Raw genomic sequence first — 23,941 nt, 5'->3', positions numbered from 1 at the left:
TGCGGCTGCTATAGCAGTTATTATTGTTGTTATTAGTTTGACGAACATGCGTCTGAACCTCGAATTTTATAAGGTAATGATCGGACAATACTTTAGTATACGGGAGTATCGTAACTTTGGAAATGGTGATACCCCTGACAAGCACTAGGTCTATCGTATTACCGTTGCGATGCGTGGGTTCATTTATTATTTGTGTAAGACCACAGCTATCAATTATAGTCTGGAGCGCTACGCACGGTGGGTCACATGGGTTATTCATATGGATATTAAAGTCCCCCATTATAATTATATTATCGGCGTGCGTCACTAGATCAGCAACAAACTCTAATAATTCATTGATAAAGTCCAAATAGGGCCCTGGGGGGCGGTAGATAACAGCCGGGTGTAGAGGCAGCGGTGTGACAGACCTCATAGTAAGCACCTCAAACGATTTATATTTATCATTTATGTTAGGACTAAGGTTAAAGTTTTCGTTGTATATTAGTGCGACCCCCCCCACCCCTTTTAAGGGGACGGGCAACATGCGCATGTGTAAAGTTAGGAGGACATGCCTCATTTAGCGCAAAAAGTTGTCTGGTTTAAGCCAGGTTTTGCTGAAACCGATGACGTTAAGATTGTTGTCTCTCATGATATCATTAACTAACAACGTTTTGGGAGACAATGATCTTATGTTTAAAAAGCCCATATAGGTAGTGGGCTGTTTTAGGGAATTTTTGATCAAATTATCCGTAGTAGCAATATTAATAATGTTGTGTTTATTATGCCCAGTGCATTTAGTATAATTACGACCATATCTAGGAATTTGTTGCTTTGATAAACTGAACGCATCATAGTATGCCACCTCAGTAGAACGTATGTCCAACTCTGAAACAATCAAAGCAGAAAAAAATTGTTCTAGATTAACTGACTCCTTACCCAGACCAGTAGTCTCGCATCTTCCATTTAAATCCGGCTTCAGGATGGAGGGAAGTGGTGTTCTGTAAAGTAATATGTATGCATATGTTTTAATAGTCATCCCTTAGTTCTCATAATGCAACTTCATTCTCATAGAATTACAAACCCCGTTTCAATATGAGTTGGGAAATTGTGTTAGATGTAAATATAAACGGAATACAAAGATTTGCAAATCATTTTCAACCCATATTCAGTTGAATATGCTACAAAGACAACGTATTTGATGTTCAAACTGATAAACATTTTTATTTTTGCAAATCATTAACTTTACAATTTAATGCCAGCAACACGTGACAAAGAAGTTGGGAAATGTGGCGATAAATACTGATAACGTTGAGGAATGCTTATCAAACACTTATTTGGAACATCCCACAGGTGTGCAGGCTAATTGGGAACAGGTGGGTGCCATGATTTGGCATAAAAACAGCATCCCAAAAAATGCTGAGTCTTTCACAAGAAAGATTGGGGCGAGGTACACCCCTTTGTCCACATCTGTGTGAGCAAATAGTTAAACAGTTTAAGAACAACGTTTCTCAAAGTGAAATTGCAAGAAATTTGGGGATTTCAACATCCATGGTCCATAATATCATCAAAAGGTTCAGAGAATCTGGAGAAATCACTCCACGTAAGCGGCATGGCCAGAAACCAACATTAAATGACCGTGACCTTCGATCCCTCAGATGGCACAGTATAAAAAACTGACATCAATCTCAAAACAGCTGTCACTAAATACAGTTCGTTGCTACATCTGTAAGTGCAAGTTAAAGCTTTACTATGCAAAGCGATAGCCATTTATCAACAACATCGAGAAAGGCCGTAGGCTTCTCTGGGCCCGGGATCATCTAATATGGACTGATGCAAAGTGGAAAAGTGTTCTGTGGTCTGACAAGTCCCCATTTCAAATTGTTTTTGGAAATATTCAACATCGTGTCATCTGGACCAAAGGGGAAGCGAACCATCCAGACTGTTATCGATGCAAAGTTCAAAAGCCAGCATCTGTGATGGTATGGGGGCGCATTAGTGCCCAAGGTATGGGTAACTTACACATCTGTGAAAGCACCATTAATGCTGAAAAGTACATACCGGTTTTGAAACAACATATGCTGCCATCTAAGCGCCATATTTTTCATGGACGCCCCTGCTTATTTCAGCAAGACAATGCCAAGCCACATTCAGCACGTTTTACAACAGCGTGGCTTTGTAAAAAAAGAGTGTGGGTACTTTCCTGTTCCACTTGCAGTCCAGACCTGTCTCCCATTGAAAATGTGTAGCGCGTTATGAAGCGTAAAATACGACAGCGGAGACCCCGGACTGTTGAACGACTGAAGCTCTACATAAAACAAGAATGGGAAAGAATTCCACTTTCAAAGCTTCAACAATTAGTTTCCTCAGTTCCCAAACGTTTGAGTGTTGTTAAAAGAAAAGGTGATGTAACACAGTGTTGAACATGCCCTTTCCCAACTACTTTGGCCCGTGTTGCAGCCATGGAATTCTAAGTTAATTATTATTTGCAAAAAAAATAAAGTGTATGAGTTTGAACATCAAATATCTTGTCTTTGTAGTGCTAATCATTGTATTCTGTTTATATTTACATCAACACAATTTCCCAACTTTTATGAAAAATGGGTTTGTACAACTTTTGACATTACTGCGTTATTCTTATATAGGAATAAAAAAATAAATACATCTTAAAACGCCAAGAATAACAAAAAAATAAGATAAATAAGTCTTAATAGTCACAAACGATTAAGTTAGTCGTTCCTCGCCACATCGCGCTTCAAAGTTTACGGCTTCACTACTTGGCAGATTTTCTTTTTTTTTTTTTGCATTTAAAATACTCAATGTATTTTAGCCTAAACTAAGCATTTCTAAGCATAAAAATGGCAAAAAAGAACTAAAAAAAAACAAAATTAAAACAACAGTAGTATTTGTCAAAAGATGAGACCAAACCAATGAGAGTGCAGTATTCAGTATTGTGGCCACTGATTGGCCCAGCCTTAATTCACCTTTACGAGTGTGAAGATGAACATGTGGGTGTTATTTCATGTCTAGAAGGCTTTCTTAATGTTGAATCAATTTAGATTTTTTTTGCTAGAGCTTTGAAAATAATTCATTTATAATTGATAATTCCTACTTTGCAGAAACCAGTTATCATGGTCCGGCCCACAACTTATTACCTGATAAACAAGGGTGTCTGTATCTGTGTAAAATTATATATTTTTTTCTAAAAAGACAAAAATGGAAAATAAATTGGTCGATAATAAAGTGCTACTTTTTTTACGGGAATTCAGCTTTTTTTTCAAAGCACTTATTGTTAAGATGCAACATTATCCTTCTAATATTAGCAGTTGGCTGTCATAATATAAAAGTCTGAATTGAATTGTATTATTGTAATAATGATGATAATCATAATAAATGACTATATTTCAGATCATTATTTTGACTTAAAATTGTTAATATAAAAAAACAAAACATACATTAGCGTTCTTGTAAAAAGTTTTGTCTCATATAATTTCAACTTTGTCCTTGTGATTTCGACTTCAGTGTCATAGTTCTTGTCGTAGCAGGCAAAGCAGGTTAATTTATTGAGCACATTTAGTCTGCAAGGCAGTTCAAAGTGCTTTACGTTACTGATGTAAAAAATCAAAACAATGCAAAATAAAATCATAGATAAAAGTAAAGTAAGTATAAATATTACTGCATTTACTTAAATTAGAAGCAAAGAGTATAAAAAATAGTTTCACTTGTCCTATGCAGTGCTAAGTAGAAGTGTTTTCAGACAGAAATTTGAACATTGTCAAAGTTAATACAGTAGTAGTGTTATCCCATTGTGGTCCTAACGCGTACAGTACACAACAGTACAGTATTTTTAAAGTTCCAGAAAGTAACATTTGCTTCAGGGCTCCTTTGGCGGTTATGACATGTCATTTACTTTCCAAAATTCCAAAGTTTATCCGAGTAACTAGGGCTGGGCGATATATTGAATATACTCGATATATCGCGGGTGTGTCTCTGTGCAATGTAGATAATGACTATATCGTGAGTATTTGAGTATACATTCTCACACAGTTGCTTTTAGCTGCGGGCATTACAGTACAGGCTTTTCTCACTCTTTCTTGTCCCTCCTTCTCACAGAGACGTAAAACAAGCGCACCTTCTTACATACATAACATACTGTTGCGTGCGTAACATCATGCACTCTGGCGTCACAGAGAGGTAGCGGCATGGGTAAGGTTAGCTGTGGCAGTTGGTGCAAGCGGAGCCGTGCGAGCGGTAATACGAGAGAGAGAAGGTGCCAATCCGGTAACAAACGGAGGAAGAAGAATTAAGTCCCGAGAAAAACAGCACGGGGTCCATCCTTTGGCGGTGGTTTGGCTTCAAGCAGGAAGATGTTGAACAAACAACTGTAATATGTCAAATACGTGGCAAAAGCGTTGCTACAAAAAGTAGTGGCACTACTAATTTGTAGCGTAATTTGAAAAGTCACCCGGTAGAGAATGAAGAGTGCTTGAAACTTCGCATGTGAACATCTCGGCTGGTGCCACACCAACAAAATGCAGAAGCAACCAGCACTGACCCAGTTGAGTCTGGCGTCTTCCATTTCCACATCATCACCGTATAAAAAAATTTGTCAAAAACAGAAGGAGATAACTTCCGCAGTAACCTACCACATAGCGAAGGACATACACTATTTGATTTCCTATTATGCAACTCATTTTTAGTCGACTGTTTTTTCAATATCTTGTGTGACATCATGCACAAAAGTGCACTAATAGCTTGTTTTAAAATGTCTCTGACAATCTTGCACTTTCTGTTTTGGAAATGACATGAATGTTTGTGCCACTGCTTAATAACTGTTTAATAAATGCAGTTTTGGTCAATTGAGTTAGTTGTGATTTCCCTCTCTGCATTAAAGTTTAAAAGTAGCATATATAAATGCAGTATGAACAAGAATGTTTTAATGTAGACACATAGAATCATCATACTGGTGTGATTATATGCATCAAGTGTTCATTCAAGGCTCAGGCAAAATATCGAGATTTATATCATGTATCGTGACATGGCCTAAAAATATCGAGATATTGATTAAAGGCCATATGGTCCAGCCCTGCGAGTAACTGTTGCTAAACTTAAGCGCTCAAACGCATACCGAACCTTACCCTGTTTTTCTTTTGTTGAGAATGTTCTTTAAAAAAGCCAAAGAAAAAGCAAAGACTCAGTTTTGCTCCTTTTTTCTTTTGCGTCCCTGATTCTTCAGTCATGTTCTTTTGAAACTTTTGATCAAGTAAGTCAAACGTGTAGTGTGTACTGTGCAGCATGTCAGCCATGTTAGTTGAGCGCTGCCGCACATTTTTTTAGCAGTGGCAAAGTCCATTTTTGAATGTAATATATTTCATGCATCCTGCATGTTACTACCTAAAGCCAAAAATCTACATTTTAGGGGGAAAACGTCGTAATTTCATTCAAGGTGTATGCATGCTAATAGTCGAACATGGCTCTCCAACGCCCACTCCACAGTTTTCTTCCTCAGCATCACAGCTAGCTAGAGGCTGTAGCCGCCCACACACACACACACGCACGCACACACACACATTCCTCTCTTCTGATAGCAATTTACATCCACAATAGAGTGAGTCAATGCACACATACACATTGTACATCAGGTTTGCATTGCAGCGTTCTTTAGCAGTGAAATGTCTCAAGAAAGGACGCTTCCTGATTTTTTTTTTGCAGAGTCGTGCACCGCTTGTCGATGCCGGCACCTTGAACAGTTCAAATGCTACCCCTCTGAGTTGTTGCCATGGATACCAAACAATTAGCCGGGGTTTGAGAATAGAAACTGGAGAGCAGCCCGTGCAGGCTTTGGAAGGAAATCAGATGAAGCTTTTCTCACGTTAGTCATTAAAGTCAAGGGCAAAAAAAGACCAAAATAGACGAAAGGGAGAATTTGGATTGTTTTAGCTTTGGGACAACCCTGCACGAATTTGTGTTAAAATAAATCTATACCACAATGAGCAGTTTGTAGAAAAGACCACAAGTGATTGTTGTACAGTATATGATCATAAAAAATAAGTGTTGTGTCAGCACTGAACCACTTTTTCTGTCATATTTTCATATTACTGCCTCAAATCTAAGTGTTAAGTAACATTTAAAATCCCCAAGAACTCTGGTACACGCCTTTCTAAAGGCAAAATACATCAAAAAATGTATGTCGCTTTAAATGCAGCATTAATATTGTGCTGTTCTGTTGTCTGTCCTCGTTCTGTCGAATGTTGTCCAACGCTGACTTGTCAACGACTTGCCTGTGCTCTCCACTTCTAAAAACACCAACAATTGACCATGTTGCTTAATATTGTGTTTTTAAAACTTGTCTTTTTGATGCACTTTCCGCTCAGACCAATCACGCAGGGCAAGTTTTGCCTCTGTGAGACAGTCAAGCATGGAGACTCCCCCAAATGCCACGCCGCAGTCCTTCAGGCAACCGGTGAGTACAGTAAATGTACTGATGTCGATCCAAATGTCTTTTTTGTTTTCTTTCAACAGATTTCTAGTAATTAGACTTCCAAATTGCATGTGCAAATGAGGGGTGTCATTATCCGATATTGACATCGGATAGCAGTCTAATATTGGCAAATACAAGTATCAGATAACTGCTTGTATCTAAGACAGGTGTGTCAAACGTACGGCCCTGCCCCCAAACAGATTTTATCCGGCCCGCATGATGAGTTCGCCAAGTATAAAAATTAGCTGCTTTTTTTTTTTTTTTTTTTTTGAGGGAATGAAACTGCTGTTGTAAATGTATCCACTGGATGTCACAATAGCAATTCTGTTAAGCAAGCAAACAGTTTATACCGGGGCCAAGCAAGAGCTTCACAGTAAAGGGGGACTGTGGCTCTTCCTCCTCGACCCACATGAAACTTAAAACCTGCTGTTTTATGTCTTCTGCTTCGAACACATCGTCATTTGGCACCCTTGTTGCCCAAACAAGAGAAAAGTGAACTGAAATGTTTTGAATAGTTTTTACCTCCGTTTGTTAGTTTGTTGAGTTAGCTCTGGATTGATACATGGGCATGACAAAATAGGTATTAGATACATAGAAGAGTTTACACGTTGTTTTTGTTCAATCCCAGAAAGACTGTGATTTAAATTTTAATCCTGGTTCTGTAGATACACTGAGACAAAGTCTAAGCTCATTGTGTTTTTAAAACTGCACCAATTTCCTCAGAATTATTTGAAAAATTCTGAAGTGTTTTGTCCAGAGCACTATTTCTAATTTGTACGTTTTCAGAATGTGCTCGTTCTATTTTTGGCCAGAGTAAAACAAAGAAAACAACCTGGAGTTGTGTTTATTTTTAAGTTATTATGTCATGATTTTACCATTGGGCCCACTTGGAAATAGATTTTCCTCCATGCGGCCCCTGAACTAAAATTACTTTGACACCCCTGATCTAAGATCTCCATTCTATGCAGACTTGCAACTCATTTACTTGTTTTAATGTCCTCCAATAAGTACACAATGTTAGTATTTTCTTGTATTTTAGTGAAATCATTTACTAAAAGTAAACATGGTAGGCTATAGGCCATAAGGAGCACGCAGCTACACAACAGCTAAGCACAAAATAAGTGTTTTTAATTCAACAATATTGAAGTCTAAAACACACCATTTTCATTATAAACGAAACAAAACATTGCAATTGTATATTACTTAATATGTGCACACACAAAGTATCCAAGGCAGAAGCGTACTAGAAAGTTTCCAGTTTCTGCATCATTTACTCTGCACATCAAATCTGATTTTTTCTGCCCTCAAGTGACACATATTGGATATTTGTTAGCCAGTTTAAACACTCCAAAGTGCTTTATATATATTTTTGCATTAGATTTGGGCCACATCAGGAGATAATGGGAATTTCATTGGCATCTGATCTTTTCAAATGTGACAGCAGTCTAAACAGCACTGCGACCTGATTGCGATTTTTTTTTTTTATGGCATTTTGGGGCAAAATACGTCATTCGCGTGCAGTGTTCGTCAACTTACCTTAAAAAAGTCATTAGTTATAGTACCTATTACTTCTCTTACTTAGTAACTCGGTTACCTCATCGTAAAAGTAACGATGGGATGTTATTTTTCAATTCATTATGTTATACGCTATTACGTTTTGATAGCATCTTGTACGTCACAGATGTTTATATTAACTGATTCACAGAGCCTGACACTGACAGCGACGAGGGAAGATGATATACGTGTGTATCGTGTCATTTTTTCAGCGGATTTCTCCAATAGTACCGATAACGCTTACTGTCTCCGTGCAGAGAAAGTGTGCCGAAACCAGACACTTAGCGCTTCATTCAACCAAATTGTGATAAAACGGCACTTCACATTCTCAGTAACGGCAACGGCATTGCAACAATGGCAACAGTAATTAGTTAGATTACTCGTTACTGAAAAAAACAACAGCTTTCGTAATGCCGTTGTACTCTAACACCCTTATTGCCAACACTGTTCGTTTGCGCAGGAAAAGACGCCGCCTCCCAATGAAAGTGGGTACGTCATGACAACCTCTGTTTTCCGCAGAGGAATTTTCAGTACATCACGAGTCAATAGTGTGCAAAGAATAGGCTATATGTAATATATGAAGATACAACCTATTTTTCCATGACTAAAATAGGACAAATCAAAATAAATGCACGTTGACGAAAACAATGGCGGATTTCATACAAAATTTAGTCGACGAATTAAAACGGGTCAAATGTTGACAGACGAAATACAATTTTATTGGATTTTGTCTTTTGGTGGGTGGGACAAGCTATCCAATCACAGTTGCGTGTGGGAGTGGCATGGGGGATAAATCTCAAAGGGGTTCAATCAGAACTACTGTCTTTGTAAGCCAAAATTAGACTATTTTAGGGAATCTCTACTAGGGATGTAGCAATTAACATTATGGTTGATGACCGTAATCCGCAGCAAATCTCCCGACATTTAGTATTAGTCGTTTAAATTTATGTGATCAAAAAACAAAGATTCATAACGGCACTTTGATAAACTCATGGACTGACTAGTGCCAGGTCACTAGCCATTAAGAAACATACCAAAATCTAAATATTCAGTTGAACGCACTGTTTCTAAAGCTGTGCTCTTTTAGAACGAACTATGATTATTGATCTTTCCTCAGAGGAAAGGAGACAGTGTTATTATGGTGCGTTTGAGTTTCGCTGAACAAAGTAGGACACAGCGCCCATACCAGTCATAATAAATAACAGATTTTTTTTTTGTCACGCACTTTTCATTGAAATACATCTTAAAGTACTACAGTAAAAAACAATACTTAAAACAATAAAAGCTTAGCCATTAATACAGATAAAATACAAAGACTAAAACACCAGACACAAACACAAGATATGCAAAGTTGTGGGTTTTCTAATAGTTTGTCTGTTTTAAAAAATATAACTTGTTCAAAAGATTTCAGTGTGTTTTAAAAGTATGTTTTAAGCACATTGAACAATACCACAATATTAATGATAACCATGATAAATTTGGTCACAACAACCGTGATATGAAACTCTCATATCGTTACATCCCTGCTGTATTGTTACACACCTCAATACAATATGTATTTTACTCCTGGAAAAAAGAGAAGACATATAGATGCACTGTCTACAGGCTAACCATCCAACAGTAAGTAGGCCAAAGCTAATATTTCTAAATTACTCATACTGTACTGAATTACTGTTACTGTTAAAGACAGTAGAGTAGGAGCAAGACCACTTACTCTACAACTACTTTTGTTGTAGAGCATGGGTAAGCTTGTCTGCCAATTTAATAGACAAGACACCTGTACTTTAATCGATGTCCTTGGCACACAGTTCTATTATTATTTGCACAATTTGACAACCAAGAAGACCAGATTTGTCAGCTACCACACAAAGAAAGACAGTTATGTGTATGTGCCAGATCTATAACACTGGTTACTGTGTTTAAACGGGACAGTGTTTACCGCCAGTGTAGTTACATACAATGTAGAAAAAAACTACTGTAGTTTTTTTCTTTTGTTTAATCATTATTCAGCAATTGAAAAATAAATGCTTAATTCCAGCAAAAAAAAAAAAATAGTAAGGTCAGTGTGAAATTTACTTATTGATATATTCATGGAGTTCTGGTCTTGTGGTGAATTTAGTTTTTGAGATGCTCTGTAATAACCTTAAACGACAACTACAAATAGGAGTAGTTTATACTTTAGTCAACAAACTTTACTGTAACTTTAGTCGACTAAAACTAAATCAATATAGATCACTAAAATACAAATATAACTACAATAAATTTTCGTCAAGTCTTGTACGTTTACTTTGCGGCATTTTTGCTTACATGTTACGTACATGCCATAAGTTATTTACGTAAGTGAGTTGAAAAATAAAGCTAACGTAAATCCAGGCTGATGGCCGTGTCTCTACTTCACAGCCATTAAAAGATTAGAACCATCTTAAATATATTACACTATATACATTCATTCATACATTATATTACTTTTATTTACTTTCACGTGAAAAAATCTGTACAAATTTTTAAAGTGTTGCAACTTATATTTTATTTTGTAGTAGCAGTAGCGAATTCCCTGTTCATTTTCGAATCCAGTCAACTTTCTTTGTTTTCACCTTATAAAACTGCGCATGCAAGTGACGTCCAGGCCTCATTGGAGTCTGATGAATATTACATTTTACTTGGAGTTTAAACATTTAGCTGAAAAAAATCTGATTTAATCCGTTTTGGCCGGCAGTGTAAACACAGTCTTAGAGCCATATGTTTAATGTAATTAATTATTGTGACCCTTACTAAAAAACAAATGGCCACTTCAATTTAATTAAAGACATAAGTCCGTTCCAGACGGATAATAATAAAAAGGTGGGTGTTTTTCACACCTACAAGTTGTTCTGAGTACTTACACTTGGTGTAGCCTTTTCTAACATTCCACACTACAAAATGGTACAAGTATGTATGATTTGTGCTGATATTGTATCGGAATAATATTGGTATCAGGCCAATACTCAAGATTCCAATAGTAGTTTCTTATCAGACGTGAACAAGTTGTATCGGGTCATAACTAATGCTTATTGCCGTCTTTTATTTTTGTCACCTAGATGAAGTGTGTAAGGTCTATTTGAATAATTTTAGACTAGCAAAGTAATTTAGACCTTAATATCGCTTTCCATCAAATTGGCCATACTTGCTCTTTTTTCTCCGGGTTTGTCTGTTGATGGGCTCATCTTGCTCACTCGTTTGAAGCCGGAATATTCTAACACAGGATATTTGGCTTTGCAATAATCATTCTTCCCTTCCTAATTTGTGTTACCTTGCGGTGCTTCACACTTGCGACTAGCGAGGGTCCTATGTCAGTGCATCCTTAATTAGTGGTGCCGCACCGATCCACCATGACAATGATTGTGGATGAATGACAAATACATTCACTCCATTCATTTGATTCTGCTATTTAATAAACGCGCTCAGGTGCTGAGTGAACCCTCTTTCACCCTGTTTGAAAGCAAGAAATGAAGAAAACACACACACAAACATGGCAATTTATCGATACCACTAAAGTTATCAAGTTAATTTACATTACCGAGTTAGTTCAAACCCCAGCTAAGGCATACCAAAGACTATGAAATTGGGACCCATTACCACCCTGCTTGGCACTCAGCATCAAGGGTTGGAATTGGGAGTTAAACCACCAAAAATAATTCCCGGGTACAACCACTGCTGCTGCCCACTGGTCCCCTCACCTCCCAGGGGGTGAACAAGGGTATGGGTCAGATGCAGAGGAAGCATTTCACTACACCTAGTTTGTGTATGACAATCATTGGTACTTTAACTTTCACTTTACAGCATTGAAATATGCACACAGCGACTTTCTGTTCAGTGCAAAGTAAGCTTCAAAATAAAAGCATGGCAGTATTGTTTTACCTCAGAAATAAATAAAGAAAAAGCATTAATTCACAATTTTTTTTTTATTATTGCAAGCCCTACAATATTTTTTGTCATTTAAAAAAAAAAAAAATGAAAATACGCAAATGGAGGAATATTGTGTCAATGAACAAAAATCCTTTATGCTTATCACCCATTATTCTTGTCTTTGGGCAAAGTCACAAGTTAATGTGCAATAATAGCTGGTATCCATTTAAGCTTTGATTATGTTAACTGCTTATGTCGACGGCACTGTGTTTTATGTGTTACTGTGTGTCATTAGAGAGAATTGTACTCTTTCACGTGCATTCTACAATATGTGCAACGATCCACACAGACCATCTCTTTTTCATCCAGTTCCTTGTCGCAGTTATCAGTGTTCCCTGTTTGTCTGCCAATAACTCATCGTTGTGTTGACTTTTTCTTCAGAGTTTTCTCAATCGGAAGCTAAAGGGCTCCATCAAAAGGGCCAAAAGTCAGCCCAAACTGGACCGGACCAGCAGCTTCAGACAAATGATCTTGCCCCGGTTTCGTAGCGCCGACCAAGAAAGGTTTGTTTTCAGGAATCTCTTCAAAATGTCTGAATTGGGGACGACGTGGCTAGGTTGGTAGAGCGAGTTCAGTGTTCCTGGTTCAATCCCCACCTTCTGCCATCCGAGTCACGTCCATTGTGTCCTTGAGCAAGGCACTTCACTACCATGAATTGATTTACGTGGACCCTGACTTAAACAAGTTGAAGAACGTATTTGGGTGTTACCATTTATTGGTCAATTGTACGGAATATGTACTGTACTGTGCAATCTACTAATAAAAGTTTCAATCAATCAATCAATCACCCTTGCTCCTAATGAGTTGTGGTTAGAGCCTTGCATGGCAGCTCCCACCATCAGTGTGTGAATGGGTGATTTTGAAAACAATGGCAAAGCGCTTTGAGTACCTTGAAGGTAGAAAAACGCTATAAGAGTATAACCCATTTACCATTGTTTTGTGTTATTGTGGAATGCTGTGCGTTGTTACTGAGGGCCATTTGAGCACACAGCGATTTTCACTTCCCTGGATCATTTTGTGCGACAAGTGTTTAAAATTCAGCAACGATTATTGTTTTTTTACTGAAACTGCTCACATATTATGTTTAATAGCATTCACTTCCTGGGGCTGTGATTGTTGTTGTTTTGCATTGGAAGGCAAGGTCATCTCTCAGAGGAATCTGTCCTTGCATTGTTGTCAGAATTTTATGCAGAACCATCAGAATCCAGTCTCGAAGTGAAGACAACGAAAGCACAAAGAGGGGAGAAAAATTCTGCTGACGCTCCACTTCTCTCGCAGTCTCAGGAGAAGTACATACTAGACATTTTGGGGGCAGGTGTGGGTGTCCGGCATTGTCAAATGATAATTAGATTGCAAGGGTATGGAGATGTTTAAAGAAAACACACATTTAAGCAGTTGCTGGCGTTGAAATGTGGAGGTGGTCAGGTCAAGAAGGGGTCCTGCTTACTTCCTGCCACAGTTTGTTACAGCCGCTCCTGACGCACCACTGCCCCGACAGCTGCCTTCACAGCCGGCTTTCCATTTCTGCCCACACACGCACGTTAATTTTGTCTGTGGAATTAAGTTGACAATGCTGTGTCCGACTTCACACTCTCGCTTTCCATCGCAGCTGCTGCAACGCGGCTGCCAAGCGCGCTTCATCTCCTGCCTCTCGACGTCGTCCAACTGACAGCATTAAATCTAGTGCTGAGTTACTGATCCCTAATTCCTGGATAATTAATTTCTCTTCAAAGCTGCTGCTATAATTTGTCTTTTCACTCCTTTTTCTATTCCCTTTTTTATGTTCAAAGATGACAAAAACGTATACGGTAGTCAGCGTGGAACAACATCACATTCAGTTGAGCACCGTATTGCACGAACAATGTTGCTAGGCTATAGTTTGTGTGTCACGGTAAAAAAAAAAAACAATGCCTTCCACTTAAAATAGTCAATAAATAATGTCTCCTAAAACTTTTTTATAAAGTTACATGGTCCATGTCATGAAATGTAACTTAATCATATATAGTGGTACCTCGAGATACAAGTTGAATCGGCTCTATGAAATGGATTTAAATACATTGATAACAGTACAATTTTGACACGTGACATGCCTTTTAAAAATTTAACCCTTTTAAATAAGAAATTGTCTGTAAAACAATACAATATAATATACTACATATACAATGTAATATGCTACAAATTACTACAGTAGTTTTATGAAGTAATGTTATGATAAGAGAGTGGACTTTGACTGTGTCTTCCAGCTGCTCCTTTCGTCAAACACACCATCAGAAGCTTCTCCATATTTTCAAGAATAAATGTCCGCCGTTTAGATAGTATTTCAACCTCCCCGGCAGGCGTTAACATGGTGCAGACTGCTTCACCAAGTAATTTTTCCTTTTTTTTATTTTTATTTTAACAAAAAAATTATCTTACTTCTTCTCAGCACTGTCCTTCAGACTCACTGTCTTGTGTCCCAAGGTTGGAAAAACATGTTGATCTCCAGCTTTTAAGCTAATGTTAGCAAGTAAAAAACAGAATGTTTGGCTCAGATCTTACAGCATTCACATTCAGTTCACAGCATACAAAGAATAAAAGTACAATTCTAATAACCAGAATATATATGTTTGGTACCTATAGTGTTAATTAGATACTTTGCAATTTTTTGTGCCTCTGGCGTTCAGACTCAGATTGTTATGCTTATGCTAATACTACCTAGCCACTTCTTATTTATTTGATTTTCTTAGCAAATTCTGCAACATATTCACTAAACCAAGCAAATAAAAATGTCTTTGTTGCAGCTTTTCCTCGTATCTTTTCTTCACTTATTAACTTTGCTGTACATTAGAAATTAAAGTTTTATCTTCTCTTACGGACTGTATATTTCACGCCGCTAACAAATGACGCAGACCAGCTCAGTCAACAACAAATGAAATTAAAGAAATCTGATGGTCTTGCCTTTGCTCGCAAAAACTCATTATGAAAGGATTATCTCAAAAATATATTTACATTGTCAGGTGTGATGCCTGCCAAGTCGCAGTGACTCACTGTGTATCATAAAATTACAGCAGCTGTATTTTCTGGTACATTTATTTAAGGATGGGTATGATAATACTTGTAACAAGAGGGCTGTGAAAGTCAAAGCATTGTTTTTTTCTTCTCTCACCAGGACACGCTTGATGCAGAGTTTCAAAGAATCCCACTCCCACGAGTCTTTGCTCTCTCCCAGCAGTGCTGCCGAGGCTTTGGACTTGGTTCTGGATGAAGATGCCGTCATAAAACCTGTTCATTCCAGCATTTTAGGACAAGAGTATTGCTTTGAGGTGCGCATATTGTACTTGAGTACACTAGAACTTTTTTTTTTTTAGAAAAGTGTAAGCTCTTTAGCTTTTTCAAATGTGTTCAGGTGACCACCAATTCCGGAACAAAATGCTTTGCCTGCCGGTCTGCATCAGAGAGAGACAAGTGGATTGAAAACCTGCAACGAGCTGTCAAACCCAACAAGGTGAAGCTAATACTAAAAAAAAATTAAATATAAATACTGTGAACAATGAAATGATCTTTTACGCGATGGCAGAAGACACGTGATTTCCCTACTGTATGTATCCACCTGTTGCCATTTTTGTTGGCTAATGTCCCTTGAGATTTTTCTATAATGAAATACGTGCAATGACTCAAAGGTTGCGTAACTCTGGACTAATGTTTCAGCAATATAATGAAACCTTCCTTTCCAGGACAACAGCCGACGAGTTGACAATGTACTCAAGTTGTGGATCATCGAAGCGCGAGACCTCCCGACAAAGAAACGCTACTACTGTGAGCTGTGTCTGGACGACATGCTGTACGCCCGCACCACCAGCAAACCTCGCACCGACACCATCTTCTGGGGCGAGCACTTTGAGTTCAACAACCTACCCACCATTCGTAGCCTTCGCTTGCACCTCTACAAGGAGACGGACAAGAAGAGACGCAAGGTCGGTTCAGTTTAGAAGTATGTTTGAACCAGATATGGTTCTTTGCCCTGTAATTGCCAAGTTACCAAATATATTTCTTTGCTTTAACCTACTGCGGTTCATTTGCCTAGATGACCAAATATGGTAACTTACCCATCAAAAGCTAAATGACCAAATGCTAAATGACCAAATATAGTCCTTTACCCACCAAAAGCTAAATCTACCAAATAGGGTTCCTTACCCAACAAAAGCTAAGTTATCAAATATGATCCCTTACCCCTAGTTTGCCGTGAGATATTATCTGATTTCACCTATTCGGGTTAAAAAAATGTTTGAAAACCAGTAATTATAGTCTGAAAATTAAGTGTTGTTGAGTGTCGGTGCTGTCTAGAGTTTGGCAGAGTAACCGTGTAATGCTCTTCGATATCAGTAGGTGGCAGCCTGTAGCTAATTGCTTTGGAGATGTCGGAAACAGCGGGAGGCAGCGTGCAGGTAAAAAGGTGTCTAATGCTTAAACCAGAAATAAACAAAAGGTGGGTGCCCCTAAGAAAAGGCATTGAAGTTTAGGGAAGGCTATGAACGAAACTAAAACTGATCCGGCAATAAAGTCAACAAAAACAGAATGCTGAAAGACAGCAAAGACTTACTGTGGAGCAAAGACGGCATCCACAATGTGCATCTAAACATGACATGACAATCAACAATGTCCCCACAAAGAACAATAAAAACAACTGAAATATTATTGATTGCTAAAACAAAGTAAATGCGGGAAATATCGCTCAAAGGAAGACAGTAAACTGCTGCAGGAAAATACCCAAAAAAATAGAAAAAGCCACCAAAATAGGAGCGCAAGACAAGAACTAAAACACTACAGACAGGAAAACAGCAAACATTTTTTTTAATAAGTCACGGCGTGATGTGACAGGTCATGAGAGTACACCTACTTTGAGACAAGAGCTATATTGATGCATGGTTGTTATGGTTTGAAGTCATATCCAACAATTGTGACAACAACTTTTAACTTTTAACTAAGTTGAGTTTTTATTGATTTCTGCTGGTGGTGTGCCTCCAGATTTTTTCAATGCAAAAAATGTGCCTTAGCTCAAAAAAGGTTGAAAAACACTGCCTTACCTAATAAAAGATAAATGACAAAATATGGTTCCTTACCTGACAAAAGCTAAGTTACCAAATAAGTTTCCTTACCCGATAAAAGATTCATGACAAAAATGGTTCCTTATGGTTCCTTATCCACTTAGCATTTATCAAATGCTAAGTGTCCAAATCTGGAGTCTAAACCATCAAAAGATAATTTACCAAACATGGTTCCTTACCTACTAAAAGCCAAGTTACCAAATAAGTTTCCTTATCCAATAAAAGATAAATTACAAAATATGATCCTTCACCTGAGAAAAGCCAAGTTAGCAAATACGGTTTCTTACCCTAAAAATCTAAGTTGCCAAATATGGTTCTTTACCCGACAAAAGCTAAGTTACCAAATACAGTTCCTGACCTGACAAAAGCTAAGTTACCAAATAAGGTTCCCTACCTCTCAAAAGATAAGGTATCGATTAGGTTTCTTTGCTTTTTTTTCCTTATAAAAGTTAACGAAAAGTTTTATTTTTGTGTACAAAATAAGGTTCCTTACCATATATAGTCTTAGTAGCCAAATATTGTTCCTTGCTGATAGTATGACAATATTGGACGGACTACCATATTGGGAAACTTTATTAAAAATCTTATGTACTAGCTTGTGGTCAGATCACAACACCGAAGGAAATGACAAAGGTATTGATTTACAACACACAATTAATAAGCACTGGTAATAAAACAGGTGAATGACAATGATGACCTTTGGCCAAAAATGAAGGGAACTTACTGCTTACTGTGTTTTTGTTGGCCTGACAAAAACTAAGTTAGTTCCTGATAAAGCTTTACCAGGTGTTGTTACTGTCGTCCTAGGAAAAAAGCACTTACCTTGGCCTCGTCAGCATCCCCATCTCTAGCATCACGGGTCGGCAGTTCGTGGAGCAGTGGTACCCTGTCATCCAATCCAGCGTTTTGGCCAAGAGCGGCGGCGTTGGCAGCGGCAAAATCATCAACGCCTCGCTTCGCGTCAAATCTCGCTACCAGACCATGAACATTCTCCCTATGGAGCTGTACAAGGAATTCGCCGAGTACATCACCAACAACTACCGAACACTGTGTGCAGTACTGGAGCCGCTGTTGAGTGTGAAGAGCAAAGAGGAGGTGGCGTTTGCGCTGGTGCACATACTCCAAAGCACTGGGAAAACTAAGGTAAACAAACAAGACCTCCGCCAAGGCTTTAACAGGTCAAATTCTGATGACACCTGATTTGACAACACTGTTGACCTGTCAGGAGTTTTTGTCTGATATGGCGATGTGTGAGGTGGATAGATTCATGGACCGCGAGCACATGATCTTCCGGGAAAACACGCTTGCGACGAAGGCTGTGGAAGAGTACCTCAAGTTGATAGGTCACAGATACCTCAAAGAGGGGATAGGTGAGTTACAGCCTGACTTAAGGAGACATTTCGTCTGTTACGTATCCAACCTAAGTGTGATGTCCTCTTCTCAGGTGACTTCATTCGAGCATTGTATGAATCTGAGGAGAACTGTGAGGTGGACCCCATGCGAGTCCCGCCTTCGGTCCTGGCTGACCATCAAGCAAACCTTCGCATGTGCTGCGAGCTCCTACTCTGCAAGATCATCAACTCTCTATGGTGCATGTTCGACCTCAGCGCACTCTTTCCCTATTCATCTTTTTGACGTAGAGTCTTGTTGTGAACCCCTAGCATTTTTCCCCGCGAGCTGAAAGAGGTGTTTGCGTCGTGGAGGGCAAGATGTGCTGAGCGTGGGAGGGAGGACCTCGCCGACAGCCTCATTAGCTCGTCGCTGTTTCTTCGCTTCATGTGCCCGGCCATCATGTCCCCATCGCTCTTCAACCTGACGCAGGAGTACCCTGCCGAACGCACCTCGCGGACGCTCACGCTCATCGCCAAAGTCATGCAGAACCTGGCAAGCTTCAGCAAGTGAGTCCTACGCTATGACCTCTTTCACTAAGAACCCCAGGCTTGTAGGTGGCTGTAATGTGTTCCTTGAAACAGCTTTTTTGACATATGTTCCTTATTTCTGCATTATACCCCAAAGGTTTGGGCCTAAGGAAGAGTTCATGTACTTCATGAACGAGTTCTTGGAGATGGAATGGGGTTCCATGCAGCAGTTCCTTTACGAGATCTCCAACATGGAGTCTGGAGGAAATGCCGGTGGCTTCGAGGGCTACATCGACCTCGGCAGAGAGCTGTCTATGTTGCACAGCCTACTTTGGGAAGTCATGGGCCAACTAAGCAAGGTTGGTGGACCCCAATCAACCATGCATATACAGTGCCTTGATAACGTTTTTGCCCCCTTTTCAAATTCAATTTTTTTAAATATTTTCCCTACTTAAATGTTTAGGACTATCAAACAAATGTAAATGTAAACACAAAAAACCGAAGCAAACACAAAATGCAGTTTTCATTTTTAATTTTTAAAAAATTTTTATTTCTTTGTCCTGTCCAGCTTCTCAGGCAAATCATATAGTTGATGTAGATGCCCATATCGGCTGTTCAGATTTACTTTACAAAAAGAAGTGTAGGATACTTCTCTTGTTGCCTTATTTGAATTTGACTCTATTAAATGTATTTATATTATCATTTGGTGCAGCCGGGCCAGAGCAGGAGGAGATAGAAAGAGAAAAAAAAGGGAGACCGAGGGGGAAATTGTGGGGATAAGAGAGGGATTAGACTGAGAGACAAAAACAACAACAGCAAACACAACAATAACTACAAAAACAACAACAACAACAAAAACAATAGAACAACACCAGCACATACGATATGTGCAAATATGATCGTAAAAGTGATAGAAAAAAAGCAGTTAGTGAAATAAATAATAATATCGAAATGACTAAGCATTTTTACACTACACCTGGAGCAATACAAATACCAATAGAAAAAGCGCTATTGATCATGAACAAAACCAATAGTTTACCTCTATTATCAACAATACAGTTGTTCAAATGCAACAATACGTATACATAAGGATAACAAGAGAGAGAGAGAGAAAAAAAAAAGGAATACCGAAAGATGGAGGGGAAGAGAGAGAGGCAACCTGTATTAATCTTGTGAATTGTTATAGTAACAATAGGTTAAGCTTTGTCAGTGTGCCATGTGTTACCCAGTTTACCCTAGGGCAACAACGTTGATATGTTTGATGAAACGTGATTATGTGCATGAGTGTAAGTATGTATATGTACTTGTATATGAACATAATGGGTATATGAATGTTTGTACAGTAAATGTATATGTATGTTTGTTTGTACAGTGAATGTAAATGTACAGCATGTGTATGTTTGTACCGTGAATGTGCGTGTGGATGGACGAACTTGGAGTATGTAGGTATGTACTGTATTTGTGTATGTATGTGGGAGCGTAGGTACCTATGTATGTATGAATAACGGTGTGTGTGTGAGTATATTTGTGTTTGTATGTACAATAACTTTGACTCCCAGTGTGCGTGGGAGCCAGAGTACGGCCTCAGCCGCCCAGAGAGCCCAACCAAAACAGCAGGTGTGGCGCCCTGGGAACCAGGGACCACCGGCCCCACGCAGCCAGGCCGGCCAGCGATAGGAACCCCAGAGCCCGGCCCACCGCGCCGCCCGGAAGAGCCAGCAGCTTGCTGCAGACAGATGCACCCGGCAGAGGACAGGGCACAAGAGAAGCAGCAGACAGCCAGACTCCAAGCCAGCGAGAGACAACCCCCCACACGGGAAGAAAGGCGAGACGCCCCGCAACCAGACGGGAAGACCGCCCCCGCCCCACCAGGACCCACGACCCCACCCCCCAACCCCGGGGACACGGCGCGGTCCACACCAGGCCACCCCACCCAAGTCGGCCAGCGCAGGGCCGTGGGAACCACCCACCCCACCCGCTGGGACCCCAACGATGGAGATGGAACAACCAGCAACCGCCCTGTCGAGGTCCCCCCCCAGAGGGAGGGGGGGGGGGGGGGGAACATTTTTTTTATTATATATATATATATATATATATATATATATATATATATATATATATATATATATATATATATATATATATACATACACACACACACATACTGTATATACATACACATACATTTAATAATAATAATAATGGATTAGATTTATATCGCGCTTTTTCTATTGTTAGATACTCAAAGCGCTCACAGAGAAGTGGTAACCCATCATTCATTCACACCTGGTGGTGGTAAGCTACATATGTAGCCACAGCTGCCCTGGGGTAGACTGACCGAAGCGTGGCTGCCAGTTTGCGCCTACGGCCCCTCCGACCACCGCCAATCATTCATTCATTCATCATTCATTCACCAGTGTGAGCGGCACTGGGGGCAAGGGTGAAGTGTCCTGCCCAAGGACACAACGGCAGCGATTTTGGATGTCAATAGGTGGGAAGCGAACCTGCAAACCTCAGGTTTCTGGCACGGCGGCTCTACCCACTACGCCGATTGACCAGCAGGCCCAGAGCGTATCCCCAGAAATATACATATACACACACACATATATACATATACACCTACATATAAAAACACACATGCGCATATATCCATATACATACATACACATACCGACATACATATATATATATTTATATATATATATATATATATATATATATATATATATATATATATATATATATATATATATATATATATATATATCCATCCATCCATCCATCCATCCATCCATTTTCTACCGCTTATTCCCTTTCGGGGTCGCGGGGGGCGCTGGCGCCTATCTCAGCTACAATCGGGCGGAAGGCAGGGTACACCCTGGACAAGTCGCCACCTCATCGCAGGGCCAACACAGATAGACAGACAACATTCACACTCACATTCACACACTAGGGCCAATTTAGTGTTGCCAATCAACCTATCCCCAGGTGCATGTCTTTGGAAGTGGGAGGAAGCCGGAGTACCCGGAGGGAACCCACGCATTCACGGGGAGAACATGCAAACTCCACACAGAAAGATCCCAAGCCTGGATTTGAACCCAGGACTGCAGGAACTTCGTATTGTGAGGCAGACGCACTAACCCCTCTGCCACCGTGAAGCCCTATATATATATATATATATATATATATATATATATATACATATATACACCTACACGGATATATATGTATACAGCTATAAACACACACATACCTGTAACCATACATCCACACACACACACACACACATACGTACATACACACATTTACATACATCTATCCATCCATACACACACACACTCACACATGTATACGACAACAAATCCATACACAGGCCGGAGGGACAGCGATTAAGTCCCGGCATCCACTGCCCACTGAGAACTAGCCGAACCCCCAAGCCCCACAGGTCCGGTCGCGTACCAACGCCACCCAGGGACAACCCCCGACAAGCCCGCCCCAGATAACGATGCGAAACCGGGCGCACCAGGGCAGCACAGCAAGGTGCAAGGGCACCCCAGGCCCGACACCCGACAAGCCAACCAACATGACAATAAACAAGTACGAAGCCGGCTAGTCCGTCAGCGCCCGACAGCCAACACGAGTGCCCGCTACCACCAGTCACAACATCAGCCACCCCCCTGCACCGGACCCAGCAGCCACAGGCGCCCACACCACAAACAAACGGAATCAGAAACAGTAGCTGCAATAGCTCTAGACAGCCAGCACCACCCCATCAAATCTAAGTGATCGAGAAAAGAAAAAAAAAACTGCGACCGGCAACCACACGCCAACAGGATCATGGAGACCAGCCCGTGCCAGTCAGCCCAAATGCCAACTTTTAAACAAGAGATATCAAAATGCAGTTTTTAAATTATGATTTAACGTTTTAAGGGAAAAGCGCTATCCAAAACTACTTGGCCCAATGTCAAAAAGTAGTTGCCCCCCTTTGTTAAATCATAAACTAACTGTGGTCAGGAAGCCACCTACATAGAACCTGTCTGAAAAATTAAGTCGGTTCAAAAGATCTGAAAAAGCTGCAACAAAGTGCCACTGTCCAAATAAATTCAAGAAAAAGTAGGCTCCAGCACCCCACCGAGAGAGACACGCGGATGGATGGATGGACGAAAAATAAAGTATTTATCTGTCTGGAAAAGAATTACAGAGCCATTTCTAAAGCTTTTGGGCTCTAGCAAACCACGGTGAGACCCATTATCCACAAATGGAGAAAACATGGAACAGTGGTAAACCCCCCTAGAAGGGGCTGGCCTATAAAAATTACCCAGAAAGGACAGGGACCACTATTGCAGGACAAGAACTAAAAAACTGCAGGCCCTCTTGCCCCAGTTAAGGTCAGTCTTCATGACTCAACCATTAGAAAGAGACTGGGCAAAAATGGCATTCATGGCAGCGTTCCAAGGTGAAAACCACTGCTGACCAAAAAGAACATAAAGGCTTTAGCAAAGAAAATATCTGAAGAATGGCCACCCGGATCTGAACCCGAGTGGTGTTCTGTTATTGGACTTTTGTCTTCGTCACAGATTGTCCATAACAAACACCATGTTCAAACATAAGGGTGTCCATATGTGCACTTGGCACCAGGACACCATAGGCCGCAGTTCCATGATCAACTTTGTAGTTGTGTCATCGGATTTGCGGCCTCATGTTTTGGACACTCTGGTGAAGAGAGGGGCGGAGCTTTGAGTTGGCTGCGATGGTGGGGGAAGATGCCGGACAGACCTGGCAGGCCCAAACGCATTGTGAGGGTCTGCTGGGAACGTCTGGCAGTCTCCTGTCAGAGAGAGTTTCAATTCCCACCTCCGGTAGAACTTTGAACATTTCACGAGGGAGGTGCTGGACATTGAGTCCGAGTGGACCATGTTCTGCTGGACATTCTGCTGGACATTGAGTCCGAGTGGACCATGTTCTGCACCTCTATTGTCGAGGCGGTTAATTGGAGCTGTGGCCGCAAGGTACAAACCCTGTTTCCATATGAGTTGGGAAAT

At 40.1% G+C, this 23,941-nt stretch overlaps 1 protein-coding gene across 1 annotated transcript in view; it reads left to right on the top strand.

Annotated features, from left to right (window-relative positions):
• The window catches only part of LOC133557787 (ras/Rap GTPase-activating protein SynGAP-like), a 64,106-nt gene that overhangs the window by 15,143 nt on the left and 25,022 nt on the right, over positions 1-23,941 (top strand). The window contains exons 3-12 of the mRNA XM_061908582.1: positions 6,351-6,439; positions 12,338-12,459; positions 15,105-15,258; positions 15,342-15,440; positions 15,670-15,909; positions 17,848-18,183; positions 18,266-18,410; positions 18,485-18,629; positions 18,702-18,938; positions 19,057-19,258. Coding sequence (XP_061764566.1) covers positions 6,351-6,439; positions 12,338-12,459; positions 15,105-15,258; positions 15,342-15,440; positions 15,670-15,909; positions 17,848-18,183; positions 18,266-18,410; positions 18,485-18,629; positions 18,702-18,938; positions 19,057-19,258 — 1,769 coding nt within the window. The remainder of the gene's footprint in view (positions 1-6,350; positions 6,440-12,337; positions 12,460-15,104; positions 15,259-15,341; positions 15,441-15,669; positions 15,910-17,847; positions 18,184-18,265; positions 18,411-18,484; positions 18,630-18,701; positions 18,939-19,056; positions 19,259-23,941) is intronic.

Source organism: Nerophis ophidion, linkage group LG08 (genome assembly GCF_033978795.1).
Source record: "Nerophis ophidion isolate RoL-2023_Sa linkage group LG08, RoL_Noph_v1.0, whole genome shotgun sequence".
Lineage (NCBI taxonomy): Eukaryota > Metazoa > Chordata > Actinopteri > Syngnathiformes > Syngnathidae > Nerophis > Nerophis ophidion.
The sequence above is the reverse complement of the archived record's forward strand: the minus strand, read 5'-3'. Positions and strand labels throughout refer to the sequence as shown.